Source organism: Styela clava, chromosome 3, assembly GCF_964204865.1.
Source record: "Styela clava chromosome 3, kaStyClav1.hap1.2, whole genome shotgun sequence".
NCBI classification, from domain to species: domain Eukaryota; kingdom Metazoa; phylum Chordata; class Ascidiacea; order Stolidobranchia; family Styelidae; genus Styela; species Styela clava.
Window position 1 is genome coordinate 25043794 of NC_135252.1, and position 20357 is coordinate 25064150.

Genomic DNA, 20357 nt, shown 5'->3' on the forward strand with positions numbered 1-20357 from the left:
TCCTACTTTCCGAAACACAGCTAAAAACTTGCAAATAGCATTTAAAATAGCCAAAACGAAGAAATGTGCTGCTAAAACGTCTAATGTTACGTCGGTTGTTCTCCCTCCCCCCAAGTCCTCCCTACTTTTGAAAAATGAAAAAAATCAAAAAAATTTGTATCGCACATAACAATTTTTGGCAGCTTGAAACGCTATTTATACCCTCAAGACTCTAAATTTCACAATAATCTCCTCCCCCCCACCCACCCTTCCTTCGAAAATTCCTCGTTTAAAATTAATTAATTTATAATCATTAATTATGATATCCAAACCTTCCAGTACAACAGCATTACCTCGAGCATGGACCAAACTTACAGTACTTCATGCGCTACACTCGACGACGGAGAATGTCATCCACTCGACCCTGGTAAGTGATTGTTTGATAACAGTGATAATTGAATGCTATTGTGATATGAACAATAGATAAGCAAATGCATGTCGTTTTTCGTCAGTGTATCAGTTCAGGTCAAGCGTTGAGAAATGTATTAGTATCCTATCCCAGGGCTGTGCATCTGTTCGGACCATCTGCTGTGCACAATTCGGACCGCCAAGCCATTTAATGTGGCCCTTGTCAACACTCAGGCATAAAAACCTAATTGGACGGGTTTTTTTTTCAAAATAGCGCTCACGTGGGTAAGAACATTATGTTTATTTCTCTAGTCGCCGCGTTAAATCTTTCACCGTTTTGCCAGGTGTTTTTAATACTGTAATGCGTTGTGTACGAAATAACTATTTTTTGTGTGGCCCATCTAGATGTCTGAAGTTGAAGATGTTACGAGTTGTCCAAAAATGTCGCCCGATTTTATAGTAATAACAATTGAAGTTTTTTTGTCTTGTCTGTTTATTAATAGTTCTTATTGTGCTTATGGTTCTCATTTATCATACAATTGTTATTTCTATAAAGTCGGGCAACATTTCTTGACACTCTGTATATAACATAGAATATTGTGGGGTGGGGTAATAACCATAGATGGGTTAGTTTATTGCCCCACCTGTTAACTTATCCGAGGATGAGAAAAATCACTATTGGTGGGGTATTCAACTTGTTTCATGTGAATGTGTATTTTGGCGAAACCCAGTTTTGGCGAAACCTCGACAGTGCTGTCGGACATGTTATTTTGTTGTTATGAAAAAACCGCCCTCTTTATTCACTGCCACTATTGGAGTAATTGCTTTGAATTTTCCAGTGGTTAGAGATTGTATATTTTGCAAGAAGGCTATGACTTTTATTTGTTCCTAAATTTCCTGTGATATCTGATTGTTCATCTAAACCCAGCTGTATATCTTTTATTTGTGGGAACACGTTTTATGACATCACGACAGCCTATTCCCCCGTTTTTATGACATCGTGACGACTGGTACCTGTAGTCTGATGTGACGGATTGCATGCCTTCGTACAACAGCGTTTTGGATTTCGTGTCCATATATTTGAGTATCGCTCTCTTGTTCACAACGTTATTCACTATCTAACGGTGACGCCGTTATCGAGGTAGCGCAAACAAGATTATTCAGGAAACTATCACAGTGCAAAAACATATCCAATTACTGAGTAACGCGTGCGGGGAATATTTCCTAAAGCCTGCTTCTTTGTTGATTTTCACTTTCCACGATGTCGTGAATAATCGAAACTCGTCTATTCATTCCAGGGGTGTTTCCAAATTAGGGGGGGGTTGTTGTTAGCGAAAATACTAGCTGTAACTCACACCTCGAAACACCCCCTATTGATGGGTGGTGTCACTGTTGACAACATCGTTGTACAATTTGCGTTGACATTTCATTTTTGAAAAAGATTATCGTGGGACAATAAAGGGAGTATTATTAAGTCCATGCATCTGAAACGAATAAATGGCTAATCCCACGCCCGACATGAATTGGTAACCGGACGAGAGGCCGTGGTTCGCCATATGATAAAACTGTCTTATCGGCTTTACTCTTCATCGAAATTAATATGAAAATCCCATCCTACGCATAACCTTCCTTTCAACCATTTTATTCGCTGTAATCCATGCCTTAAATGACGTCATAGAGGTTTCGCAAAAGTTATTGAAGCGGAACAAAAGTACAAATATGTTGTTTCAGACCGAGTTGCCATTGTTTACCCTCCGTATTGGTTTGCGGAATGGAATTTGTATGTTTTTGTTGTTTTGTAAAATAATTCCTGTGTGTTTACATATATTCAATCCGATAACTATTGGCCAAATCTTCTCGAATCTTACATATTTAAGAATGTAAATGCCACAAATACCTTGACGGCTATTTTCGGTAAATTTTTGTCTACTTTCTCGAGAGCCGTTTGAACCCAAATTAATTACAAATGTTGCTCTTTTGGAAAATTTTAATTTTCGCGGCTTTTTATTGATTTGAGTTTCACCAAAGTTATTGGAGTGTAAACCAAATATATTGTTTCAAAGTGGGATTTTATTATCAAGAAACTTTGATTATGGGTCGCGAAACGTTTTTTTTTCTGATAATTTTGCCAATTTCAGCTCAAATATTTTTGATTCTTCAAAATTTTGCCATCACATAACGATTCCGTATAACTGTGACATATGTTTGCGCATTACTCCTATACATTGTCAACAATTATTTGAGCGGCGAAGTGATCCCATGATAAATTGATGATTTCATGCACGAAAAATGAATTTTAACTGGACCATCAGGGCGGAATCATCCATTTATGAGGTTCTAAACACTTAAGACTTTAGTGCCCTCATAATGAAATTGGCATCATTTTTGGAAACAAGAGAGCTACGCCCAAATTAATGGACACGTCTGTTTGCAGTACAGTACGGTTTACCGTACCGTCAGACGACAGTCTACAAATATATTCACACCAAGCGAAGCAGTACAGTTAGACACAAAATGGCGTCCGATGTCCGTAGAACGTTCAGTGACGTCATAGCAAACAAAAACTAAACTCACAGAGCTAACAAAAATATTTGAAATAAATTAAAGTAATAGCCTTCTGGGGAAAATTTCAAAGCAATTGGTCCAGTATTCGAAGAGAAAAGCGGTTTTTTAATATTTCCACTAGGTGTGTTATTCTGTGTCAAACAACAAGAACAACATAACAACAAAACGATTGTTATGTCCACTAAACGTGTCCAATAGTTATCATACCAACAAACATTTATAGTGGTTCAAAATGATACTTGAGAACGAATAATAAGCAAAAGTTTACTTCAACCTGACCAACCTGGAAGTCTGTGTCGTTTGGCGAACTCGAATTATAGTAATTAACAATGAGGCATCATTAAAATTGGCCATGGAAATTTCTCTGGTGCCTTCAGTACGTGCTTATTTTGCCAATGGCTAATCCAACTCTGCCAATAATAAAAAGAACTGTCGCCGTAAATGCGTCTCGGTTCAACGGCAAAAGCTACATTACAAAGAGCGTAATCGTGCTCAAATCCGCACGCCTGTGGTAAACCGATCCCCCGATAACAAAACTGTTTACAAGAATTAGATTTTTTTGAACCAGAATTACGTCAGCCTACATGACTTACTGCACGTTTACTGCGGTGTTGTGGAACTCCCGAAACCCCGATTCACGAGTCAATTCGAGTCACGAGTCCAATACGCAGCCGAGTCAATCACTGAGTTAAATCTCACTGGCGTTTAGTCGATGACGAGTTATTCCGTCTATCTGACCGGTGTCACTTTGACTTGTTTATAAGTGGTGGTTCTGGTCCTCTGTTACGTTCCTTAGTACGCTCAGCGCCAGTAAGGGCGAGATCCTGCTACGATCATCCACCACGAATACAACACGCAAGTCCCTTGTGACAAATAACGTATACAACAACTTAAAAATGAAATGATTACACGTAGTACAGCGCGCTTTAAAATCGCGAAGAAAAAACCGCTACACGCATGAGCGAGTTGTTTAAAGTGTTTACATGTAATACACTAATAAACTGGCGTAGTTTCGTTTATGAACAACAAAATTTTGAAATAAATTCACGCAAAATGGGGATATCGCCGGGCGCCGTTAGAACAACAATCCCTCAGAAGGAACCCTACAGTCATACTCGTTAAGTATTTCACGATTGAACGCATTTGAACCCGATACATATTGTTGTTGTGATCGTGCCTACTCTATTAATATCATTCGTACTACGACGCCGATAATCAGTAAAGCGTTACCGGCCGGAATAATCCCTACCTAAGTAAACAGTTCTAATTCTGCAAATACTCTCAATGTCACGCTTCATTGCTAATGATGGGCTCCATCAAATCCCGCAGTACGATTGATGAATAATCTCTCTTGCGTGAGCCAGATGTATTGTTTGCCTAAAATTGTCGCAGTTTTTCCGGATTTATAGCTTTGGCTGACATGTAATAAATTATTATAGTGATTCACAAACTGTGGGTCGCGACCGTCAGTGGGGTCTCGTTGAAGATTTTCCCGCCAACGATCTGAATGAAAAAATTAGTAATTATCCAGGTAGGGTTAATAATGCAGATTGGGCTGAATATTCAAATTTTCAAGTCATTACTAACCTAAACTCTAATCCTAACTGGATAATCACTTATTTGGTATTTAAAAACGTGGCTGGGTCCCAAAACAATGTTAAGGCCCGATTCTGCCGGACTATATGGGCAGAGGGTATATTCACTTAGATAACACAAGACAGTCCCCGAACTCGTAATAGAACTGAAATAAGGAAAAACGGAATAAAATTATCGACTAACACTAACCTGGTACACATACTACGGATTTCGCAATAGACAAAACAAACATCACAACAATGAATAACGTCGTTTTACGAGAATCTTAATTATATTGCCAATATACAAAGCTTGTAAAATAAGTAGTAAAATAAACTTGTTTCAAACGTATTGACTGGCAGAAGCAGCTTATCAACATTGGTAAAACAAGAAATCGTACCGCAAACTTCATGACTTGCGCAAACGTAGCCGCCACAAAGTGCGCACTTTTCCTGACGTCGTCGCACGAAAAAACGAATTCCATAGAGTAGTAATTATCCTGTTAGGGCTGGGAATGTAGATTGCGCTAAATATTCAAATTTCTAAATCATTCCTAACCTGAACTCTAACCCTAACTGTATAATCACTAATATGGTATTTAAAAACGTGGCTGGGTGTTCTTCTCAAAGCTTACATTTTTGCATCGGTGGCGGAGTTTTGTACAAAAGATCCAACCTTTTTTATTTGCTTGTTAAATCGCTATTAACATATTTTTTTAAGGTATAATATTCAAAATTTGATTTCTCATAGTTTGGAGCTGAAGTCGATTGTAAATTCCACCTTGCTTCACATTTTTCTATACGATACAAATAAGACAAATCACAATGTAAAAAATGTCGTGACTCAATAGCGCCACCCAGTGTGTTCTTCGTTGTGTCAATAAATTGCCAAACATTTCTGCTGCAGTTTCTGACAATAATGCACCTTATACTTAAACTTAAAAAATATTTCGGGCAATAAACAAATTATAGATGTAGTTATACGTGAGAATGAATAAATTAAATGTCAAGTAAGAGTGAAATGTTTGTATTTTTGCGCTAAATCACGCAATGATCAGTTGAGCACATTGGCGGGAAAGAGCAGTCAGCCATTACTGACTCACCATCACCACAATCAGTCACACAAGACTATATTCTCAGCTTTTACCTCGATCACTTCGGAAAAAAAAAATCAAATCACTTTGAGAAAAAGGGTACTCCCGTAGTATGTGTACCAGGTTAGGGTTGGGCCTTTATTTTATTCCGATTTTCTTCATTTTAGTTCTATTACGAGTTCGGGGACGATCCGTGTTAACCAAGTGAAATATACCCCCTGCCCATAGGTTTCAGTTCCTTTACACAACTTGATTTAAAATAGGCAAACAAAATTAGTTACTTCAATATCGGTACACATACTTCTGAACCGCCGAAAAAAGTGTGACAACGCGAACTCTACAGCTTGGATCTTCTGCCCCCTATAACGTGCTTCTCGAGGCGGCTGTCCCTGTGGCCCTCCCTGATCGTGGGTAAAGTGCTTTGCCAAATCTCTGGTCGGACACGGCTTTCTCCACCATTCCCATACCCAGGGCACAGTTTAATCACACTATATTTGTTTTCAGACCTCACCGAGATCATGCGTTCCTCACGTGATTACTATGAGCTGAAAGCAGCATGGAAAGGATGGTACGAAGCGTCCGGACGACCTATCAAAGACGACTATGAACGATTTGTCGAGTTGTCCAACCAGGCCTATGCGTCAGATGGTAAGTAGAAATTAGATAAGAATATGTAATACAAAGGATACTAGGGCATTGTGTACTGAACAGCAAGTCCTTCCTCCTTGTTTACTTCCTACTTCGGAACCGTATATGTCAGTTGCCACAAGGATGCTTGAATGAGACAGTGTAATAAACTTAAATAAGAAAGTGCATACGTCTTTTACGCAAAATAGCGAGTTTTTTTCGTCTGAAGAAGTTTGAAACTTTGTTGATAATACTTACTCATGATATAACATACAAACGACCAGCAAACAATTACAGAATTACATTTATGTTACTGTGCAGCAAAGCTTTTAGGTCGAAGCGTATTCGAGTATTTTTAAAAATGAATATTCTATTTAGTCGACCCTAAATCCGGACAAAGTATGTTAAGTATTGAACGAAGTTTGTTTTGTTTATTTTGTGTTGCTCGCATGCGCCACCTTAAGTTTTGCACGTTCGTTGCATTTTCATGTTCATCTAAAATTACGTGCTTCCTAAAAATAAGACCTAGCCTGATTTTAAAAATGTTTTTAATATAAGCCCTCCATTTAAAATAAGTCGATACCAGGAATTTTTTTGGCCTAGTCGATAGCAAAAAACTCTCCTACACGATTTGAATGATTAAATCCTGTTTGAAAAACTTGTATTTATCTACTTTGTGATATTTTTTTAAAACATGAAAATGAAAGACATTCCCCCCAAAATACGCCCTAGTGTTTTTTTTTCAAAAGAAAATTGAAATAAGACCCTGTCTTTTTTTCGGCATTATAATTGGACCGGCGTATTTCATATGGTCGTTCTTTCGCGGTGAATATATAACGATGAGTTAGTGAAAGGCTAATCTTTACAAGCCTGCATGGATCCATTCATCTGCATCCATCAAGCTTAAAATTCTAATCTAACAGTTTTTATTAAAAAGGCGCACACATGGATAATAATACACAATGTTCTTTTTTGTGCTCTTTTTTTTCGCCGTTTTGCCTATATTACTGCGAGGCTGAACGATAGACGCATTCTCGTCTCTTACCTTTCTGGCCAATTTTTTGTATGACTAAATGGCTGGAAATGGTTATCGGCCCCCTTATTGCACGCGATGCTTGAGCTATATTTTATGTTTTTTGCATGTGTTATATTGTGTTTGATTCGTTATTTCCGAATTATCGTTTTTGTTGCTGTTACCAGTTTCGTCTCTGTCAGGTTGTACCGCGTAGCAAGTCTTACGCGGTACAAATGTATTCCCAAATTTTGCTCGTTATTGAAACTCAAGGCACACCTGATATGACAGGTCTTATATCAGTCATTCAACTTTTGTACCAATATATTTGAGCAATATATATTCAAGTGCATTTATTGGAACCAAATATTATTGATTACTAGTTTGAATAGGATAGGTCAGGATTTGCAATTTATCCCGGGTGGGAGGAAAGCCTTTAAGATTCAAGCTTTTTAAGATTTTAATGTTGATTAGTTCACCTAAACACGCTGTGCTGAGAGCATTAGACTCTTTAATCCCTTTCAAACGCAGCAATATTTTATTTGGGGCCCCCGAAGTATGCGAACCAAGATGGCGGACATCGGAATGTAATATGTGTACTAGGTTAGGGTTAGGCCATAATTTTAGGTATAAATACTACGGGAGGCTCTTGGCCAGTCTTCGACCTGATAATAGGACTAAAATAAGGAAAATTGGAAAAAAAATTATCGCCTAACCCTAACCTGTTACCCATGTTACGTTCCGATGTCCGCCATCTTGGTTCGCATACTTCGGGAGTACCTTTTATTTTTATTTTTAATATTTTAACAGTTATGTTTTCTATGCTTAGGATATGCAGATACGGGAGCTTACTGGAGATCTTGGTATGAAACCGACAACTTTGAAGAAGTACTAGACGCACTCTGGGATGAGGTAAGTGTTTAAAATTCTGATGCGCTTGCATAAATGAATTTTTGATCACATAGAATAGAATAGAATAGGATTTACATATTTATCCCGGGGGAGAGTGAAGCTTTACGAATGCTCAATCATATGACGAATTACGGCCTCGGGTCCGGTTACCAGTCCAGGTCGGGTATTGGATTAGTTAGCAAGTTTTTGTTTCAGATGCATGGAATTGATGGTGGAGGAAGCCGTAACCAGCCAGCGGTTACATGAACCACCCTACGGCGGCGAGGAGTCGAGCAACCTTCTCGCATATATTTAACCCTCAAAGGAACCAAACCTGCGAACCCAAGCAGTGTAGCTAAAGATGTGATGGCGAGCGTATTCTCAACTCTTAGCACGATGCACAACAACGCGGTATATTTCAACGAAAATCGTTGTTATTTTACTCTATAGCGCCATCTTGAGTATGTAAAATTTCATATTTCAGCTTCGACCAATGTACAACGAACTGCACGCATACGTTAGAAGAAAGCTGTATAACTTTTACGGGCCTGATTTTATCAACTTGAATGGACCGATTCCTGCACACTTGCTCGGTAAGTTGGATAGTTCCAAATCTGAAACGTACTCCATATGTCATCTCGAGTATTAGAAAATACGAATTTTATCCATTCCAAACAGCCAACCAACTATAACTCATTTTATTGGTACCTTGGGTGCTTTCCAACTTGATTTCCAAACAAACTTCAAAATTACATTTGACTATATAGCGCCATCTTTAGTTAGTAAAATTTGAATATTATCAATGTGAACGGACCAACCCAACTATTTTTTTTTACTAAATTAGGTTCTCAGCGGTGTGATGCATCGTGCTAAGCGTTAGGGAAACGTTCGCCGCCGCACTTCTGATAAACCAGCGTGTGTCCACAGGTTCGAATTCCATTTGGGAATAGTTATGTGCGAGAGGATTTCTGAACTCCTCTCCGCCCCAGGTTGATCCACGTAAACGCCGGTCCGTTACGGCTCCCTCTACCATCAAGTCAAAGCTCTTGAAAAAACAAATACCTAACTAACTAACCCCATACTCGACATGGACTGGTGTGCCATATGATATCGTCTTATCGGCTTTCCTTTCCCCTGCGATGAGTATGTTAATCCTATCTCATTCCTTGTTCACGTGTTTTATGAAATATACCCTAGCTAGTAAATATAGCTAGTAATATGATGACCGTCAATTTAAACTCAATTTTTGTTTTACATCCAGGTAACATGTGGGCACAAACATGGGGAAACATCTACGATCTAACTGAACCTTACTCGGGAAAATCAAGTGTTGACGCAACTCCTAATATGCTTGCGCAGGTAAGTACAAGGTCATAGGCGTAGTCAGAAAACCTGTGGGGCCTAACCCTAACCCGGTACACATACTACATTCCGGTGTCCGCCATCTTGGGTTACATAATACGGGGGTACCATTACAATTACTGCAGCAGTTATATTTATGATAGTGAATACCATATGATGTTGAAACCGTAGGTACTTGCACATCAGTGTACGTTTGCACAGAACCGCATTCCAAGTAAAAGCGTAAAAATGCTTCTTTAGGACTACACGGCAAAGAAAATGTTTGAAGTATCTGAAGAGTTTTTCACGTCGATAGGACTGGAACCCATGACAGAAAAGTTTTGGAATTATTCCATGATTGTAAAGCCTGCGGATGGCCGGCCAGTAGTTTGTCACGCATCAGCTTGGAATTTCTATAATGAGGATGATTACAGGTACAGGATATTCTACTTTCTCTAATGCAGGGTCTTCCAAACTTTTTGGTTTGCGGACCCTTGTTGGTGTATCTTAGGTTTGATGGACTCGCATCCTTGAAACACAAACGTTATGAATTTGGTGGATGAGGTTTCTTTCTACTGCACCATTTATCAATTTTCGAAGCAATTTTCGACAAACAAACTCGCAGATCCGACTCTACCGCAAGTCTCGACTTGTATTTTGTCATCATATTGGCGAAAGCTGAAAATGCGGAGCCAAGTTTGGGAAGCTCTAATCGGGTGTATACCGTCTCTGTTAAAGCTACTCTACTGTTTAATCATTATGCAGATACTGTTACATTTTTGAGGCAAATAAACATACACACACGCGCATACGCACACACCCACATGCACATACATATACGCATACGCGCACATAATTTTTGTCCCTAGTCGCCACTTTAAAATTAGCAACTTTTAGCTCCACCGCGTGTTATGAAAATAAGCGTAACCGTGGTGGTCCGCGATCTTGCAATGGTGAGATCAAAGACCGGGAAAACCTTGAAAAAATATTAAAAATAGTATTATGTCAGTAGTGATCATTTTTTAAATTCTAAATTCTTCATCTTCTCGTTACTTCAGAATTAAGCAATGTACCGTCGTCAACATGGAGGACCTGATTACCGTCCACCACGAGATGGGCCACATCCAGTACTACCAACAGTACAAGGATCAACCGGTTCCGTACAGAAGTGGAGCAAACCCAGGATTCCATGAAGCTGTAAGATCTTATTTGTTCAATCTTTAATGCAGTGGTTTCTAACCGGGGGCCTGTGGAACTACGTGGGGCTAAAGAGCAGTTTGAGGGGGACCACAATGGTAGGCGCAAAGCTTATAATGCATTTCACTTTACTCCCCGCTCTTGTTAGTTTCATTGGTTGATAAGGTTATTTCACAGAGTGTTTGCATTTTGTTGAGCATGGAATAATTTAGTCAGAATTATTTGAAATGTGTCAATAGCGCGCTTATATGCCTTGGATGACTTCGACAGCAAAGTATGTCTGTAAAGCAATTTCTTTAAGATATTATTAGATATCAGAATCTACTTCCACAGAGCTTCTCTAAAATCAAAATTCGTGAATAAAGCATCGCATAAAAATCCATTTTTTTTTTTTTTTTTCTAGGTGGGAGACACGTTGTCTCTATCAGTAAGCACACCAGCTCATTTGCAAGAGATTCAGCTCCTCGATTCTGTGGACGACGATCTTGATGCCGATATCAATTATCTTCTAAACCAAGCGTTGGAAAAAATTGCGTTCCTTCCTTTCGGATATCTTATTGATAAGTGGAGATGGGGTGTCATGGACGGTTCAACTCCAAAAAGTCAATACCAAAGCAAATGGGATGAATTAAGGTGGGTTTTATGCTGTACTGGCCAGCTGAAACATTGCTTTGTGCACTTTTTTCTCCGTCGTAGAAAAATTTTCCACGGAGGAGAGAGAATTTCACTTTGTATCTGTGTGTGATATCGTGCTATTTTAAACTTATTGGCATAATATTTTTGGACACAATATAAACTGTAGAAAAGTGCAATTTAGGATTGGACAACAAATGGAAGCGGAGTTTGGTGTAGTAGGGAGAGGATGGGATGAAGGGTTTCATCGGTACTGTTTGGCTAACACCTTCTCCCTGTTTTAATCGATATTACAAATAGTCCCTATGAGTATCTTTACTGTGAAACGTAGTGGTTCCCACCCTTTTTCGATACATTTCGTCATTTGTTTTTTACGTTATATCTCCTTATTCCCCCCTGACTTTGTTTCCGAAATTTGTCCAATATCCAATGGTTCCTTAGCAAGTGATACGTACAACTTGCACTCAATACAGTTTGAATAGTTCAAGATTGGACATGTATATGTTATATATATTTTCCTTTTCATTCGACTCCTGGGCACGAAGAATGCTCTACACTCCACAGCCATTTTAAACCACTGTAAAAGTTGCTGACTTATTCTCATTTTTCAGACTTGAATATCAAGGTATCGTTCCTCCTGTGGAAAGATCAGACGCCATTGACTTTGATCCAGGTGCGAAGTATCACATTCCAGGGAACACTCCGTATATTAGGTTTGTTACTGTGTTTTGTGAACGCTATGGCTTAGTGACTAGAGCAGAAGCGCGCAGCTTACGGCCCATCGAGCCACAGTACGGCCCATCAAACTCATTTAGGTGACTTGTTAAGACTTTATATCGCATTATTTTTAATGCTTTTTCTAATAGGACGTGGTGCCACGTCACACCCAGATGAAATTTCGTTTGACTAGGATTCATTAACGTGATATTACTCTATTGGGGCTATGATGGGATTAAGAACAGGATGGTTTGGCCCACAGTGTCATCATCTTTTGTAGTTTTGGCCCACTGCGATAAATAGTTGCACGAGCAGGGTTAGAGCGTTAAACGTCAGCTGATTAGGTATACAATATTGGATTGGATTCAAACCCCATGCACACCAGGGTGTAATAAATTCAGGAAGGGAGCAATGTCGGAAATGAGTAACTCTTAAAAAATATTGGCTTCTATCTTGTTCGGAGGGAAAGACATGAAGCTTCCTATTCAAAATTATATGTTTTATTCGAAATTTGTTTGAGTAATGGCATTAAAAAATCTCTTAAGTAATAATAGCCTCTTACATGGCATTAGGTGCTTGCCTAGAGCCTTGCGCTTGAAGGTGTAACAACACCCCACTAAAAATACGGCGCTCCGTGTATGTTTGTGTAACAATATGGAAGTATCTAATTTTGTTCGCTTACTCTACATAAAGTTTTGTTAAGGGACCGAAACGTATGGACAGGGGGTATATTCACTTGACTAACACAGACAGTCGCCGAACTCGTAATAGAACTAAAATATGGAAAATCGGAATAAAATTAGTCCTAACCTTGTAGACATACTACGGGAGTACCAAATATACACCTCAAATGAAGTGACGGACATGGAATTCGAACCCAAGCTCGAATTTGGGCACAATTACTCACATTTTAAAATCCGTTTCAGATACTTTGTGAGTTTTGTCATCCAGTTTCAATTCTATCAAGCGATGTGCAACGAGGCGAACCATCAAGGACCTTTGTACAAATGTGATTTCTACAAGTCAAAGGAAGCCGGCCAGAAACTCGGGTAAGAAATGTAGGTATATCGAACACAACCAGTTATGAGATTTAAAATTCTAAAAACAAATTATCTTTTGTATAAGATAGTTGACTGACAGCAGGTGGACTTGCGAGAGGGGGTTATGGGAGGGAGGTATAGATCATAATCTTATTGAATAGCCGTTACCCTATCATCTTTGTATGAATTGATTCGGACTTTCATGAATTTTATTTTGTCAAAACAAACAGTATCCTTCCTCGTTGCTTAGGCACAGAAATTTATAGGGTATAGGATGGGTGTCCATCTAACAAAAGATTCACAAACAGATGTCTGCGGCCCCAAATGATTGAAAATCTGGTCTAGATCCCATTCCGAAGCCAAAATATGTTTTAAAAAACATCATAAGATAATTTCATTTATCTCTAGCGACATGCTTAAGCTTGGATCAAGTTTGGAATGGCCTGAAGCGATGTTCCAGCTGACAGGGACTCGGGAAATGTCGACACTGCCCTTGCAGGAATATTTTGCGCCGTTGACCGCCTGGTTGAAAGAACAGAACGAAATGAATGGAGACGTTTTGGGATGGGCTGAAACGGATTGGAGACCAAGTAAGTAGCAAGTACCTCACCGTTACCAGTAGCGACCTTTGTATCCACACTTGGTGCTAAGCTGAGGCCGTACCGTTACCGATAGCCCCCACCTTTCTTGTCCAGTGTCAGTGATCTGCTGTGACATTTTCGTAACGATAGCGACTTTCGTGTCCTTACTCGGTTCTCCGCTAATGCCTTACAGGTAGGGCTGGGCATTTTCGAATAACTGATAATTTCAGAATTGAATCGAATATTTTTTTTGTAATATTTTTTGGGAGTCAATGAGAGATACGTAATTGTATGCGCCTTTTTAATTGCAATTGGTCTTGTCAACAAATGAATTACTGAAAACATAGAATACATCCCTAAGACAGATTGCTAAGCGTTCACACACAATAGAAAAACGTTTTATCAATAAATCACTACAGAAAATAGTCATATGTCAGAATAGCGTTGAAAAAATATGGCTTCAATAAAAAAAATTGTGATATTCACCCTGACCATTGGCGGAAAAAAAAAGATGGCGGCGTTTTGAAACACAGCTCTTAACTGATTCGAATAAATAACCATTCGATTCGAAATGCCCAACTCTACTTACAGGTATCAATAGGTTGCCTTCCTATCCACACTCGGTTCTCAGCCTCACCGTTACCGATAACTAACTTCGTGTCCACAGTTGGTGCCCAGCTGAGTCGTTACTGTTACCGATAGCGACCTTCCTATCCACCGTCAGTGCTCATTCAAGTCCTTACCGGTATCGATAGCTCGGCTTTTGAATCCATACATTTAAACATTGTACTCTTATTTCTACTTATAGAGGGATTCAAGGACGCTTCGGGAGCTGCTGCATTTGTGGACACCCAGAACACTCAGGCGGAAAGTGTGTTCTATGATGCCGTTGTTGCCGAGTGGAATTACAACACCAACATCAATGAGGATACGCAAGCAGAAAGCGTAAGTGGAAGGGTATGGATTTGAATTTGGGCCATTCCGGCTGATTCACTGTGTCATGTACGGGGTGATAACTTGCAAAATTGGGATGGGATCTATTACTCTTTTCGTAAAATATGAAACCCTTTTCATATTACCAGCAACTAAAATCACTACTAGGGTTAGTTCGGATACCTATAATTTATACTATCCGGATAACGGATATATCCGGGTATTTCGTATTTTAACTATCCGGTTAACCGGATAGTTACTGCTAATTTCAGAGAACCGATTTTACAAGATTTTTGCGGCGAATTGACTAAAAATCACCACACAGTTCTATTGTAAATACGTACATATGTATTATTTTTCTCGAATAAAAATGATCGTGCATTTTGATGTTGCATGTGTCAATAAATAAAAATTTAAGCTCTGTAATCGTACAGAATTGCAGCTGAATAATATAGTGAAACATTGTTTTAAATACTGTGTCCTAATTGTCTTTCCCTCCACTGCTAAGTTATTTTCTCATATTCAAATCCTATGTAATAATCTATATTATTCCTTTTTTTATTGTTAAATTTTTTGGAAGTTTTTTTCTGTCTAGACCTAGAGCATACTTTCTTTATATTTTTACTCGTACTAAATTTTGGTGTCGCAGACTCACGATGACCATTTATTTAAGCTTTTAGGTTCAATTAGTTTAACATACACCTGACATAGATAGAATAGATTTATTTCGGCTGGAATATCTATTGATTCGATTGATACAAGGAAATTTGAAAAAACATATATACCAAAGTTAAAAGCAAGCACGGTTGTGTACCCAAAATTTTAAAATGCTACACAGATTACATGGAATCGGAAGTATTGTGAAATAAGTCCTCGAAATTTAAACTGGTTTACTTCATGATGATATGCGTTACTTCAATACACGCAACAACTAAAAGCCACACCCGACAAAAAAGCAACAAACTCACACCCACCCAACCAATACTTTTCAACTGAATTCGTAGTTAGTCTTGCTTAAACTGCACTTCCGGTTCGAATCTAACTTTATAAAGGAATGAGCTCTTCTAATAAGCGCAATATTCACATTTGTTCTGCGTGTTTTGTGATGTAATAGTGAAGTTCACTCCAGCATTCTACGCAGTGGCGTAGCATCCACCCCCGCAACCCCCGCGGTCGCGGGAGGGCCCACAGCGAAAAGGGGCCCAAACGAATAGAATTTAGAAATGTAAGCCGCAGAAACGAGAGTCTTGCTACGCCACTGATTCTACGGATGGCTAAAATATATATAGGCAGATTAGAGTGGAAAAAGTTGTTATTATATGCTCTGGGAGATGTCAGTCGCCACTCAACAAAAAAATATAAAAATCGCTAGCCGCGCATATGTATTATTTATACTGCTCTATTATCCGGTTAACCGTCACAATAATATCCGGATATCAGATAGCAAAATAACTCTTGGTTAACCGGTTATCCGGTTAATCGCTATCCGGATAATCCAACCCTAATCACTAGCAATGGCAATATTACAAAATTCCTCTCCAAGGCCAAGAAATTCCTTTCTAGACGAGGATTTATTTTCCGGTTAAAAGCGTGACTTTAATCAAAAACCCCAATTTCAACAGCAATTGACGAACATCGCATGAGATTACAATTTAAACAGACACTTCCCTCGTTTATCTCTCTAGGCGCCCCACTGACAACCTTCTTCAATCAATCAATTGTGTTAGCTCCGTTATTGCTTACATTATGTAAATCACCCCTGTAGATGCCCTCAGCCATTCCTCGTCAGACTCCACGTGAGCCCCTTCATATTACGACACTAGCTTCCATTTTCAATCAAAGCCCTAATAAAGAATTTTTTCATAATAATGGATCTTCAGCTGGTGTTATGCGCAAGTCGCAATCCCGCTTTTGTACAGTTTACGTAATTATAATGTGTGCATAAATAAATATCATGGTAAAAATAAACAACTATCTATTAGTAACACTACATCAAATACAAATGAAAATTCAACTCAAAAACGAGAAAATTTTTCCTTGTTGGAAACGTACCCTTAAACAAAAACTCTTTTAATATTAACAGCAATTGAAATCCCAAGCAATGGCGACGTTCTACGCTGAGCAAGGAGTCGCAGCCAAACAATACGACGACAAAGAGGTCACTGACGACCCCACGACTGCTCGGCTGATCAAGAAAATGAGTGACTTAGGAACCGGGGCTTTGCCTGGAGATAAACTGAAAGAGGTAACTTAATAGGAACGTACATTTTCCAACATCAATTTGCTCTATTCTTGAAACAATTAACTAAAAACTGACTTTTCCTGACTTGCTATCAATAATCCTTTCACCGAATGAACCAACCGAGATAGCTTGAAATGCGCGCTTGTATAGATTGGATAACTTCGTTAGCGAAGTAAGACTGTAGAGAATTTTACCAAGATTTTTTTGGGTATCAGTGGGTGCTTTATTTATCCCTCTTTAGGGCAAGTTTCTATTGTGGATCACCAGATGACATTAAAATATTCCCTTTCAGCTCTCCGATGTCAACGCAGCGATGCAGACTCATTACAGCACATCAACTGTTTGTGGGCTCGGCGGATCAGACACATGTGTCCCATTAGACCCGGGTGAGTAGCAGTAATGAATGGAGGGCTTAAACCGGGAGTCGCGGATTGCAACAGCCGTGACCTGGACGACACCAACTACACGCTAGAATATATATATTAACAGTCGAATAATGTGGTCTTTTAAGCCCCAAGTTTGTATCATCAAATCCGGAAAATCACACAAGTATACAGTTGATAAGGAAAAGCAGAGTGTTGCAGAAACGCTAATTGATCTCACACTTTTCTTTAATTTTTTCGGTTAACTTCCGACTTGTTAATATCTCGAGTACTCATCATAAATACCAGGTTTCGAAATTTCGACAAAAACCTAAAAAGGTCAAAAAACGACCAACCCTTGCTCTGGCATCAATAATTATAAAAAACACCAAACAACTTCACAGTTTTTCTTTTTCTTAATTTCAATCGATTCTAAACATACATTGTTCAAAATTTTAAGATCTGACTGCAATTATGGCGACTTCTCGTAACTACAACGATCTCCGGGATGCCTGGTTAGGTTGGCGCGATGCCATATCTGCTGGAGAAACCAGACAGAACTTTGAACGATACGTAGAGCTGAGCAACGAAGCTGCGGTGTTAAACAGTGAGTGATATTGTAGTCCAGGGGTCTTAAAACGGGGGGTAGACAATTTTTTGAGGGGGCGTGAAGCTTAAAAAAATATATTTTTCAGATTTGATCTTGCCCACGTATTTTCAACGTGTTTTTTTTAATAAAACATACTTTCGCCTTTTTATCAGTTATTTGTAGCTTATTTCTAGCTAGTTATTTTTAAGGAGGGCGCGAGACCTGACAAATTCGGAAAAAGGGGCGTGGCCTAAAATGTTTGAAAATCGCTGTGATCTAGTTGTTTTTAAACTTTATTCCTTTGCCACCGAAAGTCAAAAGAAAAGGCCCTCAAGACTTTTATTAACAATTTCGGGATCTTCCAAAGTATGCGCACCAAAATGGCGCACAACCTGAACTCAGGTTGTGTACAAGGTTAGGGTCCAGGTTGTGCGACATCTTGGTGCGCATACTTCAGGAGTACCCAATTTCGAGTATCATAAAAAAGTAAAAGTATCAATGACAAAACTAATCATTGCGTCAATTTATTCAAACCTTGGTTCAATCTCACTGTGGGCCCAATAAATACTCCAGGGCCATTTTTTGTTGTATTCTCATTGGGACCCACCTGTGTCTCGACGAACAACTTGAAGAACTTTGCGACTACAGAATATTCCTGTATCACGCATAGCAAATTTTTCGTTGCTTGAAATGCATTTCGGACTCTTGAAAACACACAGCCTCCGGCTGGACACGCTAGCTATTACAGTCTAACTTACCAATTAGAAATTTTAGAACTCCCATAAGCCCTAACATGCAAATCAAAAGTCCTGCTGCGCACTAATACAAATATATATTTCTCTAACAATTTGTCTGACCAAAATCAGACTTCCTCAGATGAGCAATTTACAAAAATGACCCCTTAAACCCTCTTGAAGATTCTTGACTGCGCCCCTTCCAACCACTCCGATATTCTTTTTTTCTTTTCACAGACTACGACGACATGGGTGCGTACTGGAGATCAGCGTACGAAACACCAAACTTTGATGAACAGTTGGAAGAGGTCTGGCAGGAAGTTCTGCCTTTGTATGAAAGTTTACATGCGTATGTTAGAAGGTAAGGTGACTTCACGTGTTATAGGGCAGGGCTACTCTACTATTTTCAAAGGTCCGTACACAAAACCTAAAAATTACAGCGGTCCAGTCATTCCAAATAAAAGAAGAAATCCAAAATAAATTTAAAACTTATTTGAACTATGCAAACGAAACTTCAAATGCATCGTTTGACAAAATAAAACAAAGTGACAAGAAAAATCGCGAAATGCGTTAGTTTTAGTATTCATCCCCTATGGAGTACCAAGTTATGATTGATTCTCATCATTTTTTGGAAACCGATCTCGTCTCTACAAATTTTGAAGAGAGGTTAAAAGGATACTTGAAAACAAAAAATAAGCAAAAATCAGATCAAGTCAAATTATTTTTTTAAACATTAAGGCAATGTTAAAATTGATTTGGCCACTAAAATCTCAGTGATGCCCCATTTCCTTATTACCCTATATGCCAGCACTCGGCAATCTTCTTAGAGTAGAATTCATTTTGATCAAAAAAATGCCAAATGGTTTTAACGATGCTAAAGGTCGCCAACCCGTGCGCTATATTGCTTCAATTTTTAATCCAGATCTGCGCATAACTCCATTATTTACAGGCGACTCTACCAAAAGTACGGCGACACTGTCATCAACCTCCGAGGCCCAATTCCAGCTCATATTCTCGGCAACATGTGGGCACAAGACTGGGCGAATATTTATGAAATTGTCGAACCATTCCCGGGAAAAGTAAGACCTGATGCAACAGCAGCAATGATTGAGCAGGTAGATGCATTTTTGTGTAACTATCATTTGGAAAATAAAATTAGCAGGATCTCTTTTCACGGAATAGCTAATATATTTTTGAGCTTTCGTTAGAGCATAGTCTAACTCCTTCAGACAAAACAAGGTATGGGTTAATCATACACTACACAAAAATACTGGCTATTTTGTGGGAACTACATTATGCAATCATTTATAAAACGATCTCGTTCAAGCATCATTGTGGCAACTGACACACACGAAGTAGGACGTGAACAGTAATAAAGGACTTGCAGTTTAGTACGCAATGCCCAAGTACACCTCATATTACTTGGAAAGGCTGAAATCATTCAGGTCCCACGTTGCCTACACAATTTATTAATCCATGAGTGAGGTAGTGGGCATGGAATTTAAACTGGAGATGTTTAGGCCAGCGGTTCTCAAACTTTATGTTTGTATGGCTCTAAATTATCAGGGGAAAACCATACGGCGCACTTACACGAGAAAATGGTTCCATTACATTTGAACCCATGACAATTGCACCTGCATACTATTGCACCTATGGAATATTTTTGTTTTGTTTTACGGATATTTGAACCCATACTAACCCTAACCCATGGGTTTTAGCACCCGCATATAGATTGAACCCGCGGATATACACATGGGTTCAAAAGTACCGTCGCCGAAAAAAAAAAAATTGTCTTTAAATAAAAAGCAATTTAATGATCGTTGACGTGTAGTTTATGC

The 20357-nt window shown here is 38.9% G+C and overlaps 1 protein-coding gene across 2 annotated transcripts in view; it reads left to right on the plus strand.

The window, feature by feature from the left end:
- Positions 1-20357, plus strand: part of LOC120342655 (angiotensin-converting enzyme-like) — a 34234-nt gene that overhangs the window by 7302 nt on the left and 6575 nt on the right. Inside the window, exons 5-22 of one of the 2 annotated variants that reach the window (XM_078110913.1) lie at positions 319-406; positions 6125-6268; positions 6626-6646; positions 8089-8171; positions 8635-8743; positions 9412-9509; positions 9753-9925; positions 10550-10688; positions 11092-11321; positions 11933-12034; positions 12965-13087; positions 13487-13668; positions 14468-14604; positions 16676-16837; positions 17127-17220; positions 17657-17803; positions 18757-18880; positions 19469-19634. In XM_078110913.1, the coding sequence (XP_077967039.1) occupies positions 319-406; positions 6125-6268; positions 6626-6646; positions 8089-8171; positions 8635-8743; positions 9412-9509; positions 9753-9925; positions 10550-10688; positions 11092-11321; positions 11933-12034; positions 12965-13087; positions 13487-13668; positions 14468-14604; positions 16676-16837; positions 17127-17220; positions 17657-17803; positions 18757-18880; positions 19469-19634 (2322 nt within the window). The remainder of the gene's footprint in view (positions 1-318; positions 407-6124; positions 6269-6625; positions 6647-8088; positions 8172-8634; positions 8744-9411; positions 9510-9752; positions 9926-10549; positions 10689-11091; positions 11322-11932; positions 12035-12964; positions 13088-13486; positions 13669-14467; positions 14605-16675; positions 16838-17126; positions 17221-17656; positions 17804-18756; positions 18881-19468; positions 19635-20357) is intronic. The other variant, XM_078110914.1, reaches the window with a different exon arrangement.